Consider the following 20969-nt stretch of genomic DNA (forward strand, 5'->3'; position numbering starts at 1 on the left):
TTAATAAATATAGAAATTCAATACTGTCAAGAATCAGATTGCGGAACCCTTCATCCAACAGTGAATTGATCCTGGTTGATGATGATGATGATGATGACGATATGAATTTGTAGTAAATATAATGTCACCGATTTTGATAAATACAGATTACAAATTTAAGATTATAAATTCAAATTACATAAAGGAGTAGAATCAGGCTAGGGAGGCCTTTATCCAGCAGTGGAATTGCTCAGGTTGATGATGATGAGGATGATAGAAATATGTATAATATCACAAATTTGTTTAACTGCTTGTAGTAGAATCAGCTTGTGAAACCCTTCATCCAGCAGTGGATTGATCCTGGTTGATGATGATGACTATATAAATATGTAGATAAATATAATATCACAGATTTTCATAAATACAGCAATTCAAATGGCAGAAAGGAATAGAATCAGGCTAGGGAGGTCTTTATCCAGCAGCGGATTGGTTCAGGTCGATAATGATAAGGATGATAGAAATAGGTATAATATCACAAATTCGTTTAATCGCTAGTAGTAGAATCAGGTTGTGGAACCCTTCATCCAGCAGTGGATTGATCCTGGTTGATGATGATGACTATATAAATATGTAAATAAATATAATATCACAGATTTTGATAAATACAGCAATTCAAATGACAGAACGGAATATAATCAAGCTAGGGAGGCCTTTATCCAGCAGTGGAATTGTTCAGGTCGATGATGATGAGGATGATAGAAATAGGTATAATATCACAAATTTGTTTAACCGCAAGTAGTTGAATCAGGTTGTGGAACCCTTCATCCAGCAGTGGATTGATCCTGGTTGATGATGATGACTATATGAATATGTAAATAAATATAATATCACAGATTTTGATAAATACAGCAATTCAAATGACAGAAAGGAATAGAATCAAGCTAGGGAGGCCTTTATCCAGCAGTGGAATTGCTCAGGTCGATGATGATAAGAATGATAGAAATAGGTATAATATCACAAATTTGTTTAACCGCTAGTAGTAGAATCAGGTTGTGAAACCCTTCATCCAGCAGTGGATTGATCCTGGTTGATGATGATGACTATATAAATATGTAAATAAATATAATATCACAGATTTTCATAAATACAGCAATTCAAATGGCAGAAAGAAATAGAATCAGGCTAGGGAGGTCTTTGTCCAGTAGCGGATTGATTCAGGTCGATAATGATAAGGATGATATAAATAGGTATAAGTACAACAAATTCGTTCAACCGATAGTAGTAGGATCACGTTGCGGAACTCTTCATCCAGCAGTGGATTGATGATGATGGTGACGATATAAATATGTAGATAAATAACATTAGCATTTCTAATAAATATAGAAATTCAATATTGTCAAGAATACAATAAACGTAGAGAGGCCTTCATCCAGCAGTGGATTTATTGAGGCTCGTGATAATAATGTCATTATATATAGGTAGGTAGATAATAATATAATATCACTGATTTTGATCAATATAACAATTCATGTGTAAGTAAGGAGTCGAATAAGGCTGAGGACGCCTTCATCCAGCAATGGATAGGTCAAGATTGATGATGATAGGGACGATAAAAATAGGTAGATATTATACAATATGACTCATTTTGATAACTATAACAATTCGTATTAATTTCTTTCATTGTTTGCAACGGCAACTTTGTTAGTTTAATATGACTATATTGTGATCTGTGGAAATTAGTAGCCTAGGTAATTATTCAATAAAAAAATTAGTGCGTAACAGCCACAAAGAAGTATTTAAAAAAATCAAATTTGGAATATCATGTTATCTATGAAATGGCGGACAGTGGCGTACGCCGCTGTCAGAAGATATTATACGTAGTGAATTGTACCAAGATTATGGTTTTTTCACCGGAAAAAAGTGCGCCAATGCCTATATTACGATATTTGAATAAAAATAATCGAATAAGATTGTCAATTAAAGGATTAGAAGGTCTTAAGCGACGAAGACGTCATTCTGCTGTGCGTGAAATGAAATATGGCGAATCGTATACGGTATATGAGAAAATATCGGATATAAACGTCACGTACCTGTAAAAACATTGAAAATTTCTGAAATGTGGTCAATTAAATCGGTAGATGAATTGGTAGCGCACATTTTGAAGTGAAGATGTAATAATAACAATAAAATGTCGCTTAAATGGGCTGTTGGTGCGTTTTCCAAAATCTCTTAGGATAATAATATATAGGAGACTATCTGACCCAGCTGGCTCTCGCCAGTCTGTCTCGCTAGGTCTTGCAGACGGCTTGGCGGTATTGGATTTTAATATAATTGATAAGTATGCATAGATGGCGCCATAGTTTTCTCTTCGGGATGGGTTTTTTATTCACGTCAGACAGTTTGACATTTAGCTAATAATAGTAGAATGAGGTTGCGGAATCCTTCATCTAGCAGTGGATTGATCCTAGTTGATGATGATGATGATAACGATATGAGTATGTAGATAAATATAATATCACCAATTTTGATAAATACAGCAATTCAAATGACAGAAAGGAGTAGAATATGGGTAGGGAGGTCTTTATCCAGCAGTGGATTGGATCAGGTCAATGGTGATGATGACGATATTAATATGTAGATAAATATAATATCACCGATTTTGATAAATACAGCAATTCAAATGACAGAAAGGAATATAATCAGGCTAGGGAACCCTTCATCCAGCAGTGGATTGATCCTAGTTGATGATGATGATAACGATATGAATATGTAGATAAATATAATTTCACCGATTTTGATAAATACAGCAATTCAAAAGACAGAAAGGAGTAGAATCAGGTTAGGGAGGGCTTTATCCAGCAGTGGATTGGTTCAGGTCGATGATGATAATGACAATATGAATATGTAGATAAACATAATATCACCGATTTTGATAAATACAGTAATTAAAATGCAGAAAGGTATAGAATCAGGCTAGGGAGGCTTTAATCCAGCAGTGGATTGGTTCAGGTCGATGTTGATAAGGATGATATAAATAGGTATAGTATCACAAATTCTTTTAACTTCTAGTAGTAGAATCAGGTTGCCGAACCCTTCATCCAGCAGTGGATTGATCCTAGTTGATGATGATGATGATAACGATACGAATATGTATATAAATATAATATCACCGATTTTGATAAATACAGCAATTCAAATGACAGAAAGGAGTTGAATCAGGGTAAGGAGGCCTTTATCCAGCAGTGGATTGGTTCAGGTCAATGATTATGATGACGATATGAATATGAGGATAAATATAATATCACCGATTTTGATAAATACAGGAATTCAAATGACAGAAAGGAATAGAATCAGGCTAGGGAGGCCTTTATCCAGCAGTGGATTGATCCTGGTTGATAATGATTTAAATAATATGTATAACACCAATTATTGTTGAATACCTTTTAAATATTTTTGGGTTATATGAGCTAATTGAATGTATATTAGTTTCATTGGTTTAAAAAATTATCATTTAACAGCCATAAAAAAAATGTTACGTTATCAAATTTTGAAATAATATTCTATGGTTGATCCAGTGTTGCCATGTCTACTGAAATTTTATTAGATCAACTGATATTTTTTTTCGAAATTCAAGAAATCTACTGATATTTGTGTTTCTCCGTAATTGTTAATTAACTGATGATTCTTTTAATAACAAACTTGAAAGTAGATTTTGACAAAAAATTCAGTAGATTTCATAAAATATCAGTAGATTTTGAAAAATGTGGTTTATTAGATATGATTTAAAAATAATAAGAATAACAGTAACTAATAATATTAATTTACTGTAAACAATGTTGATATTAATGGGTAAAATGACGCTCTTCGGTAGAGTTACAATGCTTTTTATGTCAATTTAGAAGTGTATAACATCAAATAAGGTCATGCGTAAATCATTTCAAGTTTATTATTAAAAGAATCATCAGTTAATTTACAATTACGGAGAAACACAAATATCAGTAGATTTCTTGAATTTCGAAAAAAAACAAAAATTCAGTAGGTATATTGGCAAAAAATATCAGTTGATCTACTGAAATTTCAGTAGACATGGCAACACTGCTGGGTTGATCGCATAGTCAGTGTTGCCAAGTCTATCTACTGAATTTTTAAATTTTGACTTGGCAACACTGGGTTGATCTCATAGTCAGTGTTGCCATGTCTACTGGAATTTCATTAGATCTACTGAAATTTTTGTCAGGAAAAGAAGAAATTATGATATTTGTGATGAACAAAAGTCACTTTTTACATGATTTTTTAACAGACACTTGTGAGATTATGTCAATATGCACGCTTTCACCAAACACAATCGTTGAATTTTATACATTTTTTTCAATCTACTGATATTTTGAAGAAAAAATCAAAAAATCTACTGAACTTTGAAAATTTTAGTTGGCAACACTGGTTGATACCTTTTAAATATTTTTGGGTTATATAATGAGCTAATTAAATGTATATAAGTTTCATTGGTTCAAAAAAAATTCATTCAACAGCCTTACAAAAAAAAAAGTGACATTACATTTTGAAATATTATTCCTTGGTAATGTTAAAACGCCGATATTTCGTGCGCCCGCGTTTCAATGAAATGATCAGTTTTAATCGGAATTCGTATAAATGTTATTATTTATTTGAATAATTATAGTTATCTATGGGTACTTGTTATAAATGCGAGTTTTATATAGTGCTGTGCATTTTTAGTTTGTGAAAATTGATTGTATATATCGGTTAAAACGCATTTTAAATTTAAAGCGGCCATCTTTGTTTAGTTGGTTTGAGTGTTGCAAACATTGTGAAAAAATAAATTCCCATATTGTCAATAAAGTGACGTTCGTGCCGGAAAGCTTTAGAAAAACATCAATATTATATCGCAAGATAACTTAAATTCGGAAAACCCTTTCTTTCACACTCTATTCGACCGTTGTCGTTTGAACCCATCGGACATAACGAATAAGGCACACAATCGCTCGCAAAAATGGGCAAAGCTGTAGGATAATAATATATAGGAGATTATATATTTTGATGTCACAAACAACTGATTCGGGCGAATGTGGTGATGAAAATGTTTTGTAATGTACATTATGTAAAACTGAGATATTTTTTGTATTACAGTTATTATATCGAATATTACACTTATTTTTTGAAAAAATATTGTGCGTTCCGGTTCGTAAAATTTTCTATTTCGAGCACTGGTTATAAGCAAAGTGTATTCCACAGGACATAAAATGTTTTTTGCAGTGAAAAATATGTTTTTTATAATAATATCAATATGTATATAAGCAGTGGCGCACCCAGGGGGTGGGCCAAGGGGCCCTGGCACCCCCCAAAAATGAAAATTATCAGAATGATTTTAAACATTGAAATTGAAAGCCAATAAACTATACCTTTGGGCTTAGACAAATAAAAACACGGCAAAAATGATTTGTAATTCTCCAGCACCCCTTATAGAAAAATTTCTTAGATTTTAATTTCTAACACAACACTTTTTTAGAAACACAAGGTTTTTTAGAAACCCAATCCTTAATGGAACTGTCAAAAAATTCTCGGTGTCCACCTGAATTCCGGAGTGGTGTAGGTCATGGCTGGGGAGGGCTTACAGGGCTCTAGCCTGGGGGCCCGAACTGTGGGGGGCCCGGCGTGTCGCAGCGCTAATATACTTCATGATCATGAACATTTTCAATTACTTATATAATTGTGCAATATATTTTTTGATTGTTATGTGTCGATACTCGACAGCTCCATTATTAAAGTAGATGTATTAAAAAACCGCCAATAATTCACTGTATAAGTACCCTTAATTTGAACTAAAACACAATTTTACGTTAATGTAGTGTGTCACACTGCCTTTAATCTTAGCGGTAGGTAGGGGGTCTGCCAATCCTAGCCTGAGTGCCCATTGCAGGATGTGGGGACCATGGTGTAGGTAATAGACAAAAGACCGATAAACATTCTCCTTCTTGGCCCCCCCCAATATTAAATCCTGGGTGCGCCACTGTATATAAGACGTATTTCAGATTTCAGTCACACGATGAAAACATTAAAATATATTTTGAATATAATATTGTACAACATTAAACTGCAATTAAATAAAGAATTTTTTATTCAACGAGTAATTCACAAGATTTTGAATGTAACATTCTTTTATTGAACATATATAATTTGAAAACACATCTAAGAAATATAATAATATAACCACTAAAAAAATCTATTTGAAAACAATACGTAAAATATATATGAAAATATTAGTTAAATTTGTCGCAATTAGATAAGACATGTATAGCAAAGTGGTCAGTGAACATGTGCGCGAATCCCGAGGGGCGGAGGTTTGTATCCTCCCGGGTGTCGTATTTTTTTTTCTTGTTATATATTTCTCAGAAGTGTTTTCAAATTATGTATGGTAAACAGGAATTGTATTCCTGTAATGATTTTTGAATACTTACTTAACACGTCCGTTTGGTGGTGAAAGAATTGTCCGGCAGTTGGGCTACCGTTTCCAGGGAACACCCGAATCCAATAAATGTTTGAATGATAATATTCGTGCAAAAATAAACCACGCATTATAGACGTGCAATAGTATGTGTAATACACCAATATTAAATGAGCGTCAATGCATAAACCGAGAGCAGTTGTCAGTATTTGACGTATTCTTGACACGTGTTTCAATTTATCCCGTATTCTTCCTTACTCGAGATCGGTTGCCTGCTTCTTCTTACCCGTTAGGTATTTGAGTTCCCATTATTTCTCAGTTCCTTGATATATACCCTCTAACAACTCACGCAATGTTGTGCAAACTATTTCCACGTCGCTATTTCCAATGAAAAAGTTTTAAAAATCCCCTAAACATGACTATACTTGCTTGCCTGTCAGTGCATTCTCATCTCCATCCGTGGCAAAATACAAAAATCAAAAATACATAGTTTTTAAAAATCTTTTAAACAGTTTTTGTACAATGTTTATTTTTTATGGGCAAATGTATTGATACCGCCTAAACCATGGCATCTTCAGAGGATCCAAGGCCATGAGGCCTGAATCATCATTGGGCGGATTTATGCAAACATGAGCAGATCGACTGCGAGACAAATTTCTAGCCCGTAAGCTTAGATGTACCTAAGAAAATTTTATAGTCACCCTTTAGAAACTTAGCCAACAGAGTCTAAGCTAAATAAGTATTATTCCATAAATACGTAGGTGTTAAGAATAATTACTTTCTCAGCATTAATAATTTTATCAGAAGCCTTGCCATTAAATTCGTCCCTAGCATAAAAAAATCATTGACCTAGCTTTATTAAAAAAGAACATCCTAAAAGCACTTACCTACTTATATAAAAGTCATGCATAATAATAATTAAATACCTATAAATTCATTCATTCCAAGCCATTCAATGTCTATTGTATTTAGTTTAAAATTATGTATATTAAAATTTTAATTTTGTAAAAATATGTTCATTCTGTAGGTCAAATATTTCAAAATATGTACCTATCAAGCAAAGAAATGCAGTAATAATAATCCCAAGAAATTCATAGCCCCTTTTCAAAGCATGTACCTAGAGAAGGTCTGGTTGAATATTTCTGTGGTTAGCAAAAATTCTCAGAAATATGAGACCCAAGGTACCTACCTACAAGTCAGGTACAAATGCCAGAGGGTGTTTTTGTCATTTTTCAGTGACAGAATTTGTAGGTAATATTTTTTATTCTTGCCTAAAGTTGACCCGCGCTCCAAAAAGGTTGAGTCCAAAGAGATTGGTTGAGTCATTCAGGTTTTGGTCTCTCTGGACTTCGACAGCACCAATTTGAATTTTTTTTTTTTTTTAAACATTTTTATTAAATTTATTTTCTACGCTGTAACTTTACTGTAAATGTATTCCGAACAATAAAACGCCCTGTTTTCGCCTGTAATTCCGCGTTGTCAATCAATAAGCATGTCCCCGAAAGAAGAAGCCAGCAGACGATCACCATAACCTTACATCATCCTGGGGGGGGGGGGGGGGTACAGCGCAACTCCTACAACCCCCCCCCCTCCTTTCGGAGGTGACAGTATGTTAGTTTGGACTAGGCTTTATGATACTATAAAAACCTTTTTTTGTGAAGCTGGACCAAAGAAAATAACATAATTATTTTTGTATTCAATAGAATCTAAATCAGGGGGGGGCAAACTGCGGCCCGCCGGGTATTTTTTTGCGGCCCGATATCATTAATTGTACTTCTGGTAACGAATAACTTTTTTATATATTTTTAAAAAAATATTGAAAACAGATTAAAATTTGTTTAGCAATCGTACGCGATCCATTTTAATAGACGCTGATAGTGTACCGACAGAGCTACAAATTGAAGTTATTGATCTGTAGTGTGACACTGATTTAAGAGAATTGCATCGTTGTGAAGAAATCTCCAAATTTTACAATGCCCTTAATTCAGACAAATTCGACCAACGTAAAGATTATGCAAGAAAAATGTTCGTTATTTATGGATCAACATATATATTATGTGAACAAACATTTTCGATCATGAACCTCAATAAAAATTCTTTACGATCAAATATCGCCGATGCCCATTTACAAGCAGTTTTGAGAATATCAACTACAAAATTAACACCTGAATTTAAAAAAATGTACAACAGTTTCATACTTCTCATTAATTTTTTTGTAATGTTTATTTTTCGTGATAATAAATAGTGTATATCTAAAAATGATTTTTACTTGCGGCCCGCCGCTCATTTTGAATTCTTGAATTTGGCTCTCCAGCCAAAAAGTTTGCCCACCCCTGATCTAAATGGATTGTAATATAACCAACCATAAATAAAAACAACATGATTTTAGTGTAATATTTTTAAATTATTATGAAAGTGTTAATAATTATTAAAATGTTATGCATATAAAAATTACTTATAAAATTAGAAAATAAATTATTACAATGATCAATACACAGCACATATTTTTTTAAGGACTAAAATTCTTGCCAGCAAGAAATAATTGCTATCAAATTCATTTTAATTAGCGAGTTATATACGAACATACATATTTAACTTCTTCAATGTTCAGCTTATTAATTTCAACACTATATGCCACATGGATAGTAACAATGACTACTGACAAAATCTGTTCAAAAAGTATCTTTTGTTTTTCCTGCATATTATACAAAATAATGTTGCATGGGAGGGTATCATCTGTGGGGATGTGGGAAAGGTCGAGAGTACCTTTATGGACTAGGTTTTCAGACCTTCCTACTTTCTGAACAGGTACATTACAGTTGTTTCAACAATCATTCACTAGGATGGCATCTAAAATGACATGAGCAATTCCAAAATATCTACTACTGCAGTATTTATAATACGGCTCCCTGCATTGGAATGTTGGATTATTCACTTCTTTCAGGACCTCTATAATATTATTTCTTACTGGCACTAATTCTTCAGGGGGATAGTAACTGAAAAAAATACACATAAATATTAATTTACAAAGAATTAAAAATGATTTATGTGATAATATATGTATTACTAAACATATATGTACTCGTAGGCAGTGAGTGAGTGCTGAATAATATTGTGCTAGTTTGCCATTTTTAAAAATTCTAATCGTCCGCACCATTTTTTCTAAACTACATTTTTCAATATTTCGAAAGATAGGTGGGTACCGAAAATTCAGTAATTGGAATGACAATGATTATCAATAGATACAAAATTGTCGCGAGAGGATGCTGAATATTGAGTATCACCACACTAACAATAATAGATATTACATAATCACTTTGGAATTGAACTAACTAATCGCTTCTGCGATGTTTATACCTACTTAATTTCTTGATTCTTTTCTACTTTTGTTAAAAATAACAATACCATAACTTTCTATAATCATGTGATTCTAAGTCAATTTGTGCATAATGTTGGTGAGTGCGCTTTGTCCTGGAAAAAAAGTCCCAGATTGCTGACCTGTGGGTCTATTCTATACTTATCGAACACTAAAGTGATAAATAGTATCAAACTTAGGGTAGGTTTGTATCAAAATATTAGCACTTATTGTAACAATTACACGAAGTTGGTTTTTATTGTTGCAATAAGTGCGATATTTTAACAGCAGCAAGATAGATGCTGTTAAAATATAGCACTTATTGCAACAATAAAAACCAACTTCGTGTAATTGTTACAATAAGTGCTAATATATTAATACAAACCTACCCTAAGTTTGATAATATTTATCACTTTATCACTTTAGCGGTCGATAAGTATAGAATAGACCCACTGGTGCGATTGTCAGCCTCCACAATACCACTGCGTATACGTATAGGTATTATAAGACATGGCACAAAAATCACTATTAATAATACAAGGGGAGTATTTATTTTTATTGCTCCATAGGTCTACCCTATGTCATAGTTTATCGTTATAATATTTAAAAAAAGATTTTTGCCGTGACAATAAGAAATATTAATTATTGCAGAAACTTCAACCGAGAAAAGGAAAAAATTGTCTAAAGTCCCACTATAAAGTTAGTAGGTACATAGGTAACGTCGCTGTACATTAAATAGGTACCTCCTAGTGGTGATTTTGAAAATTCATACTAAATTAATATTATGTGAGAGCATCCAAAATCATGCACCGTAATTAATCCTATGTGAGCGTCCGCCGCAATAGATCTTCTTCTTCTTTTGCCATATCCACCCCTTAACTGGAGCATATGGACACCACGCGGCGCCTCCAAGAATCTCTGTCGCTCGCCAGTCTTCTTGCTTCGTTCCAGGTCAAACCAGCATCCCGTAGCTCCGCCGTATACCGAATCCGGTCGGCTTGAAGAACAGGCAAGCCAGGTTGAAGTTCTCTTCAGGCATCCGCAGCACGTGGCCGAGCCAGGTCCAACGTCGCCTCTTCACTTTCAGCGTGATGAGAGGCTGCTTGGTGCGTTCTCTTATCTCCTCGTTGCTCCCACCGCACACCCAGTATTCGTCGCAAACATCTGTTTTCGGAGCTCAGTATACGGTTGCTCTGAGCCTTCGTAAGGTGCCATAATTCACTACCGTAAAGCAGCACCGTCAGAATGCAAGCGTGGAATAGGCGGCATTTGGTTTTGACCGAGTACAATCGTGAGTTCCAGACATTCCGAATTGAGTTGAATGTTGCTCCAGCCATTCCCATTCGGATAGCGAGCTCTTTCTGCAAAATGCCATCTCCCGTGATGTGTACCCCCTGGTACTTGAAGCTGTCGACGTTCTCGATGTTTTGTCCGTCGCTAATCAGAGGGAAATCTGGATCAGGACAGGTGCTATTCGACAACTCAATCGAGGGCATTCAAGAGGCAATAGATCAGTCATGATTAAATGTATTCAACACGTTGCATATAGAATTAATCCTATGTGATAAAGACACGGAAAAAGCTACGATTTTACAATTTAATAATAAAATAATATATTATATAAAAAATATGATTATCCAATTTTAATTTGTAATTAGGATCTACAAAAAATATTAAAACATAATAATATATATCATTAACGATTATTTTTTAAAACAATTTTTTCGATTATCTCAGAATATGACTCAAACCACATTCTTCTTCTTCTTCTTCCACCCTGTCACGTCCCAATGTTGGGGCATAGGGCAAACACAAGTTGGCGCCACTTCCCTCGGTCCATCGCCAACTCCTGCGCCTCCCGCCATGTCAGACCTCCAGCACTTAGGTCGCTTTTGTAGCACCGCTGCAGGGTGAGGGAGGGCCGGCCATGGCGACGGAACGCTTGAGGCTGTGCCAAAAGGGTACGAAGTGCCGCACTCTTTGGCGGCATCCGGAATACGTGTCCTAGCCACGTAAATCGTCTCTTCGTGATTACTTCAATCACCGAAGGCTGTTGCGTCTGCTCACAAACTCGGGTGTTTGTAACGCGGTTGTACCAATGTAGGTACCCCTAAGATTCGGCGGAGACATCGATTCTCAAAGCTCAAAAGCCGAGACTCTTGAAGCTTAGTAAGATGCCATATCTCACAGCCATACAGGAGCACAGGTAGCACGCACGCGTTAAACAAACGAGATTTGGTCCTCACATACCACATAGGAGGTATTTAAAATACAGCGACGATAATCTCATCATTTTTTTCTACCACTGGCAAGGAAAATATTTAACATGTGTAAAACTATTATTTCCGCAATTAAGGGCGGACGTGCTCAGCGTGGGTCAAAATAGAGCTTTTGTTCTATTTTCAAAGCATGATCCTGGACATACCTTAAACGTTGTAGATAATCTATTTATATAATTTTGAAGCCTTATTATCATTTATATTTATTTTAAACATTTGATGACTGCATAAAGTATTTTTATTACATAAAATAGTATTATTTTAAACCTCTCGCTCTAATGTTTTAGAATATAGTCATATTTCGGTACATAACTGTGCAGTGGTGTTAAGATTTTTTACATTTATTAATTTTTAAACGCATTTATAAAACCATTAGTATAATTTATCACGAGATAATTTTAGTGAAATATTTACGAAAAAAATTATATTCATAATCTCTGTGATCCCAAATTTGAAAAGAATTAGGCATTTTATTATTCAAAAAATGGGCAAGATTAACACATTTGAAGATAATTCTAAAGATACTAATTATAAGCTATGTCTTTGACCATTCAAGTGTGATAAACATCCTACGAATAATGATTGCTTTATAATAATTATTGACCGAAGAATAAGGTAGTTTTTTTTGAAATACGCCATTTCTTTTGGCATTCCTCAGTGGTTAAGCTACAACATACGGCTGTAGCCATAAATTAACAAACTAAAACTGAAGTAGGGAGTAAGATCATGATAACGCGCGTGTTTGAACATGTACCTAACCGAAAAAAAAATCTTTTTTTTTTAAACGGTACATGTTCAAACACGCGCGTTATCATGATCTTACTCCCTACTTCAGTTTTAGTTTGTCAATTTATGGCTACGGCCGTATGTTGTAGCTTAACCACTGGGGAATGCCAAAAGAAATGGCGTATTTAAAAAAAAACTACCTTATTCTTAGGTCAATAATTATTATGAAGCAATCATTATTTGTAGGATGTTTATCACATTTGAATGGTCAAAGACATAGCTTATAATCAGTATCTTTAGAATTATCTTCAAATGTGTTAATCTTGCCCATTTTTTGAATAATAAAATGCCTAATTCTTTTCAAATTTGGGATCACAGAGATTATTAATATAATTTTTTATCGTAAATATTTCACTATAATAATGTCAACATAAATTATGCTGATGGTTTTATAAATGCGTTTATAAATTAATAAATGTAAAAAATCTTAACACCAATGCACATTTATGTACTGAAATATGACTATATTCTAAAACATTAGAGCGAGAGGTTTAAAAGAATATTATTTTAAGTAATAAAAATACTTAATGCAGTCATCAAATGTTTAAAATAAATATAAAGGATAATAAGGTTTCAAAATTATAGAAATAGATTGTCTACAACGTTTAAGGAATGTCCAGGATCATGCTTTGAAAATAGAATAAAAGCTCCATTTTGACCTATGCTGAGCATGTCCCCCCTTAACAAGACGTAATAAAATCATTCAAATCACTAGGATGTCTTCTAAAATCTTCCAATAAATCTTTTTCATGTTTTGCGCAAAATTTTTCCAATTATTTTAACAAACCATTGCAGTATAATATTATTATGCATATGTAATGAAATCAATAATATTTTTTCAAATTGTAATGCGAATGATGGCAATGCTATTTTCATTTGTTTTATTCATCTCTCACCGACGTTATTTGAAATTGTAACTGCACAGAAGACCAATTATCATTTCGGGCTTCAATCTTAAGAAAATGAACAATTATATATAAGATAATTCTCACCCGCAATGGCAGCACAGTTTGCTCCAATTCTTCTCCGAGTACTGCTTGATTAAATGGAGAGAAGTGAATACAGCAGCGGCGGCCATCATCGATGGTAGCGTCCTCACAAAGCGACTATCAAGTGATGCACAATCTAACAAGTAGTGCGCACAGTGCCCTACAATCTGAAATGAATGGAATTAGTACTTATTAAATTGTAAGACAGCGGGTTGTATGACAAATCATATGGTTACATGTAAATTGTGCGTATTACATTCCACCGTAGCACAGTTCGCCATGAGCTTTCTTATCGGAAAGAAATGACCGTATACTATACGTTGAACGGTCTTTAATATACGATCATATTATATTTCCGATAAAACATTTCACGGTGAAGTGTGATACGGCGGATTGCATAAATACAAATTTACGGACACGTATAAATATACCACATTGAAAAGCAAGGTTTGATAATTCTGGTGGGTAATGAGAAAAAGCAGTAGAGGGGCCGAGTGAGACAGACAGACAACAATTTTTACTATGAATAGACAACATGTGATTCGTTCCCACAGTAAACTATGGATAAGTAACAAAATTTTAAATTTGCGTTCATATAATAGGTATAATAAAATTATTATAAGTCTGAAATAAGTCATCTGATATTTGACTGACTTATACTGAGAGCATTGATATACCTACAGGATACACCATTCTATTCGATATCTGACCAGAAAAGTGATTACTTTTTCCAGAAAAGATTATAGATATTTAAGGCTATACCTCAGTTGAGGCATGGTCTAAAAAGATCGTGGCTAGGCGATGCGCGGATTGCGGTTCGCGGGTGCAAATGACGCACAATATAATTTGTCATATAAATCTAACATGCGTCCATTTAATGTTCTGTTTATTGTTCTATTAGTAACAATAATAATATATTCATGACACGTTTTCTTTTTCAAGTAAATGGGTAACGTTTTTAGTCATCTTTACACGATTTAAGAATTAATACCCCCGTCGCCATCACGAAACAAATTGACGTTTGCTCTCCGAATGCCAGCGAGTCCAAAATTTCGTTGCGCCTATAGTTGAAAATTATTTGCCGTTTCACTGATGTATGTTCTTAACAAACATCTGTAAGACTTACCCTTATTGCAATGTTCACTTTTCAGTAGGTACATAATAATATAATATTAAAAAAATTCTCTAATAATATGCCATACACAATTTGAAAACATCTCATGCAGATACCCACTACAAAAAATCTAACACCCAAAGGTATTTGAAATTGTAACCGCTGGATTCGCGCCAGTGTGCTTTTCCAATTAAGTTACAGGCATCCTACTTAGCACCTCCACGATGGCTAGGTCATGTGCACCACATGAATGACAATGAACCGGCAAAGAGAGTGATGTCCAGCAATCCAATAGGGTGTAGAAGAAGAGGCAGGCCAAAGATTCGTTGGTTGGATGGAGCTGCCAGTGACTGCCGTATTCTGGGGGTACCGAATTGGAAAGCGGCCACACTGGATAGGGACAGGTGGTGGGAGCTGTTGGAGGAGGCCAAGATCCACACCGAGTTGTTGCGCCCCTGATGATGATGATGATCCTACTTAATTATGATAATTTTAACTAGTAGTTCTTACATGAAATGCTTATCAAATTAGGTTTTTTTGTATATTAAATCAAGGTAGGTATTGATTAAATGCCTTAATTACTAGCCGTCGTCAGGGATCACACCATTATTTAGTTTTTATTACAAACTTAGATTTACTAATAATTTAATCAACTATTTCTTTTATTCAACGAATAATTTACAAGATTTGAGAATGTTAATATACAATACAATTTTATTATTTTCTTTTATTTAAATTAAAGAACATTAGATTCTCGATTAACCGGAATTATTTTTTTATCAATTTTATCAATCGTTTGATTAGAAGAAAATAGTACGATAACATAATTAGTAAAAAAGGTTTCATTATTTTTTCAATTATTCGGATTTATCATTATCCAGACTACTTTCATCCGCAATTAGTTCGGACAATCAAGGTTTTACTGTACCTAATAGTAAAATTAACTTAGTTTGAAAATTTACCCTTATTAGCATGTAGAGTAGAGTTAATTTTCACATCACTTTCATCTGTATTTATGTGTTTATAGAATTTAAAAAATATTGAGTGATTTTGACAGATTAACTTTAGGACAGACTAAATCATCTTATTTTTCACACAATTTGTCCATTTAATAATACACCAATGCCTGAGAGCAATATTTTGAGCCAAAAGTGAAGATGGAGTATGGTGTGCATAATATTATCACAACTGTGTAATCTGTAACTGAGGCATTTAGAAAACCCAACATAATTAAAACCATCAAAATTTCCCGATTAAAATAGGATAATCACCCATAGATTGTTACTAAGGGGGGACATGCTCAGCGTAGGTCAAAATGGAGCTTTTGTTCTATTTTCAAAGCATGATCCTGGACATACCTTAAACGTTGTAGATAATCTATTTATATAATTTTGAAGCCTTATTATCCTTTATATTTATTTTAAACATTTGATGACTGCATAAAGTATTTTTATTACATAAAATAGTATTCTTTTAAACCTCTCGCTCTAATGTTTTAGAATATAGTCATATTTCGGTACATAACTGTGCAGTGGTGTTAAGATTTTTTACATTTATTAATTTTTAAACGCATTTATAAAACCATTAGTATAATTTATCACGAGATAATTTTAGTAAAATATTTACGATAAAAAATTATATTGATAATCTCTGTGATCCCAAATTCGACAAGAATTAGGCATTTTATTATTCAAAAAATGGGCAAGATTAACACATTTGAAGATAATTCTAAAGATACTTATTATAAGCTATGTCTTTGACCATTCAAGTGTGATAAACATCCTACAAATAATGATTGCTTTATAATAATTATTGACCTAAGAATAAGGTAGTGATTTTTTGAAATACGCCATTTCTTTTGGCATTCCCCAGTGGTTAAGCTGAATGAGCAATTTTTACGCTGAGCATGTCCCCCCTTAACTTACTGTAGATATTTCAAAAAATACTTAAACGTACATCAGCGTTAGAAAGTTCCAATTTCAAAATGTAGAAATGAATGTATACACTTGAATCAACGATGTCGACATCGAAACGGTTGGCCTGAAAAACTTTCCGTTCCATTTCTGCGAGTTCTTTGGCTGTGTATGCACCACCCGATTGCTTCACCATCCAAGAAATCTGAAATTCCACATTCGTAATTTCTCATTACATTATTTATTAACTGAAATAAGTTACAATGTACTGATACAGGGTTGGCGAACCTTTTTACGTACACGTGCCAAAATTTCAAAATTTTCGTGCAAAGAAAATGACAAAACAGTTTTTAAGAATGCTATTGAAAAAGTTTAATGATTACAATCGAGTTCTTGAGATTATATTTCCACTGTGATTCTTTCAAAAATAAACCCTAATGTGGGAAGTAAAGTTCAGCCTTTCTCCTTCATCCACAGTTGAAGAAGTTCCAAATTTTTGTTATTGGTTGAAAATGAATAGTTATTCTCACATCTCTATGGTCCACTGCATGAAATTTTAGCGAAATCCAATACGACGCTAGCGCCACAAGCTGCAGCTTGTTCAGTGGTACCTCCATGGAATCAATTGTGCGATCCATAATTCTAACAGCTGTATAAACCAGCACATGCTCTGTCCTCATATAGGTCTGCGAATAATAAAATATACACAATTGAAATCATTTTTAAAACCGATACTTGCTAGTATTTTCGTGCATATTTTTCCACGTTGGTTGATATTTACAACGTTTTTCTTGGCTCGTATTCTTGCAATCGATTTTTAACTTACTTCCAGACTAGCTAGACATTTGAAGCTTTTAGAACATATCAGAACACGATGCCAATGCATTTTTTTAATAATTTTAGCCATCTTTAAATAGAATTTAATTCATTTTCAGTTAATTCTGTTTTGTATGAAAAGTTATTTCGATACCATTATTGATTGCTAGGGGTTCTAGCAACTAAATTATTAATATATTATATATACTATGGAAATGACATTTCATTATTCAGTATTTCTATCAAGTACAAATTTTTTTGATCGTTTAAGCTAGTCCAGTCAAGTTTATATGATTAAACAGAAAATTTAAAAATGTTGTATTATAAAAAGTTCTTTTTATCTTGTAATTATTATTATACAATTTAATCTTGCAATGCAAAAAACGAATTTCAAAACTTAAAGGTCTACCCACAGCCATAACATATTTTCCGATTTCACAGATTACAAATCAACCCCTTAAGCCGGGTACTCATTAGTGATGTAAAATTTCAAAATTGAGGCCATTATGATGTAGGTAAGTATGAGAAAGAGTGGAGGGGATTTTAGTTCCTGAGATCGCTGCGTTGAAGTGTTATCCAAAATATAGAAATTGCTTCAGAATTGCCATTAATCAAATACCAAATACCACGGGAACGTAAAATGAAATGATAAATTTGGTGGCGTTTCTCATTTGAAACAAACGTGCAATTAGCTGGACTGGAGGAGATTGTTAGTTCACAGTTTTAACACGTAGACAAGAAGTTCTTGTTTGACAATAAGACTATGAATGAACTATTTACCTGAAGTTTTATCAGCCAGTTTATGACGATGGATCTATTTAAATCGGTTATGCTGAACTTCCTCAAAAAATCATCCGATAACTGATGCTTGTATTCCTTGGTGAGTTGATGTTTCATTATAAAATTCAAATATGTTGTCGAATATAAAACTTTGTGAAATACTGAAAATGAATAAGGCCATATTAATGTAATATTTCAAACCACATTCAGTTCTATCAATCTCTTTAAAAAGAGAGCGGCCCCAGATGTCTAGGAGGTGGCTCATTTACTTCCCGTTAATTTCTCAGATGCAGTGTATGGTGCGGTGTCAGTGAACGGTTTCTGATATCATATCATCGAAAATATAAACTTTAAATAATATATAATATGTAGTCAATCGATGGTTTCGAACATACCATAATTTTCTTTATTGTCTAAATGCACAGCCCCAGGTATTCTGTAAGTGGTGGTGAAGACTTTCCGTATTTCTTTACTGTCGGTGGGAGTCGGTGGAAATGGAGTCAATGGTGATAGAATTCTTCCAACAGATAACTTGACAGATGGAGTAGGGTTTGCTCCAATTGTCTGCTCATTTTTTTGATTCACCTGTAATTAATATAGTCCAACTTTACATGCCTAGCGCTGCAGCCAAGAGTAGAGATAGGCTGTGGAGATCCGAAATTAATATTGTACACTTTGTTTAGCCAAACTCATTTATGTCAACTGAATGTAGAATAAAAATTGTTGGAGCGAATCCAGTGAATACGGATTCGACTCTTGCCTGGAGATTTTTTCTGGGAGGTATATCTTTGACGTGTTTAAAATTATGTATAATATGGTTTGGTTTGGGCAGTGTTTAATTGAATTTAAAAAACTAACCGATATGTAGCATGTGTAATTTTTATTCTCAGTTCAATGAAAACATAATATAAGTATAACTAACAAAGTGTGCACTATTTATGTCGGATTCCTTCAGCCTACCTCTAATTTTTGCCACTGCTATATAGGCATTCGATATAGAGCCGTCATATTGAAAGAAAAAATATCGATTCTTGGTATAGGTATCGTATCGAATGAAGATATCGATATAGAAAAATCAATACATTTTAAATTACAATTACAATTTTCTTAAAAAATTATAATCATGATAATAATCCTAAATTTATTTAACATTGGAGCTCAGCATAATTGTGATGCGGTCCTTGGGCACTTTCCTCCCTGGTACATTACTTTCTTCGCGATGAACGTACGTTTTACGAAGAAGATGTTTCCAAAATAAACCCGTCTCATCTGCGTTGTATACTTGTACCTAATGGAGCTAATAGGTTGAGCAAGTAAAGGCCCATATTAAGATTTAAAAAAAATATATGGGAAACGCATATGGGATGGGTTTATTTTGGAAACTTCTCCTTCGTAAAACGTACGTTCATCGCGAAGAAAGTAATGTACCAGGGAGAAAAATGCCCAAGGACCGCATAACAATTATGTCGTACTCCAATGCAACCGGGACACACAAACTGAAGCTTTTGGTCAAAGGGAAAGCTAGGAATCCTAATCCATTCAAGAATATCTGCCTCACTGAACAACTGGTTGTGTAAAGTGATTTACTGTTTAATATTTAGTTAATAAACTTAGTTTATAAATATGTATAATTTAGTAAATACTTGATTTTGATTATAAATAAAACCGTAATTTGCTAAATTTCTCAAAAAGATTTAATTTTTATCATATTTTTTATGTATGCACTATAATCCGCCGCTTTCACTAATTGGACACTTGTCTGGTTTTTGGGATGGTGGATTACTGAGAGAGTACTGTACTACATAATTAAATAATGATCAGGAGTGATATCGTTCGCTTCAATAGGAGTCATTTAGGGATGAGAATATCTTATTACTAAGCCGGCAAAACCAGTTCTGATCATTATTAAGGCTATACCTCAGTTGACTAAAAAGATCGTGGCTAGGCGATGCGCGGATTGTGCAAATGACGCATACCGAACTAAATATAATTTGTCATATAAATCCAACGTGCGTCCATTTAATGTTCTGTTTATTGTTCTATTAGTAACAATAATAATATATTCATTGACATATTTTCTTTTTCAAGTAAATGGGTAACGTTTTTTAGTCATCTTTACACGATTTAACAATTAATACCCCCATCGCCATCACGAAACAAATTGACGTGCTTACAGCTCGACGTTCGCTCTCCGATTTGCCAGCGAGGCCCAAAATTTTGTCACACCTATAGTTGAAAATTATTTGCCGTTTCACTGAAGTACCGTCATAAATCATCTGGAACAAGCACTACATATTCTGTTTTATTTAAATTTATTATTTTGACCTTACATTTAAGAAAATTCTGCTTTGTACATCGTTTTCAATGGAGATTTGTCGAACAGTATTTTTCCTTATTTGTTTTATATCGTTGAATGAGTGTGGCAACCATGTATTTCCCGGTGTACCATCAGTCTTCATTGTATTGCATTTAGGAAAATCAAAGGCATTGGCTTGATA

The 20969-nt window shown here is 33.7% G+C and overlaps 1 protein-coding gene across 1 annotated transcript; it reads right to left on the bottom strand.

Annotated features, from left to right (window-relative positions):
* Positions 1 to 8984: 8984 nt before the first annotated feature.
* On the bottom strand, positions 8985 to 19050 carry LOC147071587 (uncharacterized). The gene is made up of 6 exons (XM_085948610.1): positions 18867 to 19050; positions 18472 to 18632; positions 17406 to 17561; positions 16919 to 17080; positions 13852 to 14015; positions 8985 to 9435 (listed from the first exon to the last, which is right to left on the bottom strand). The coding sequence occupies exons 2-6, from the start codon at positions 18586 to 18588 to the stop codon at positions 9264 to 9266; spliced, it is 771 nt and encodes a 256-aa protein (XP_085804736.1). The 5' UTR covers positions 18589 to 18632; positions 18867 to 19050; the 3' UTR covers positions 8985 to 9263.
* Positions 19051 to 20969: the final 1919 nt, after the last annotated feature.

The sequence above is a fragment of the Rhyacophila brunnea genome, unplaced genomic scaffold (genome assembly GCF_057557595.1).
Source record: "Rhyacophila brunnea isolate RB1 unplaced genomic scaffold, BYU_Rbru_1.0 scaffold_20, whole genome shotgun sequence".
NCBI lineage: Eukaryota > Metazoa > Arthropoda > Insecta > Trichoptera > Rhyacophilidae > Rhyacophila > Rhyacophila brunnea.

Bases quoted from the DNA above. Each gene is read 5' to 3' on its own strand.
- LOC147071587 (XM_085948610.1), bottom strand. From the start codon at position 18,588: ATGAAACATCAACTCACCAAGGAATACAAGCATCAGTTATCGGATGAT. The intron at 17,562-18,471 runs GTAAATAGTTCA...TATTATTCGCAG, and splicing joins ACTGGCTGATAAAACTTCAG to ACCTATATGAGGACAGAGCA. The intron at 17,081-17,405 runs GTGAGAATAACT...GTGGAATTTCAG, and splicing joins ATGCAGTGGACCATAGAGAT to ATTTCTTGGATGGTGAAGCA.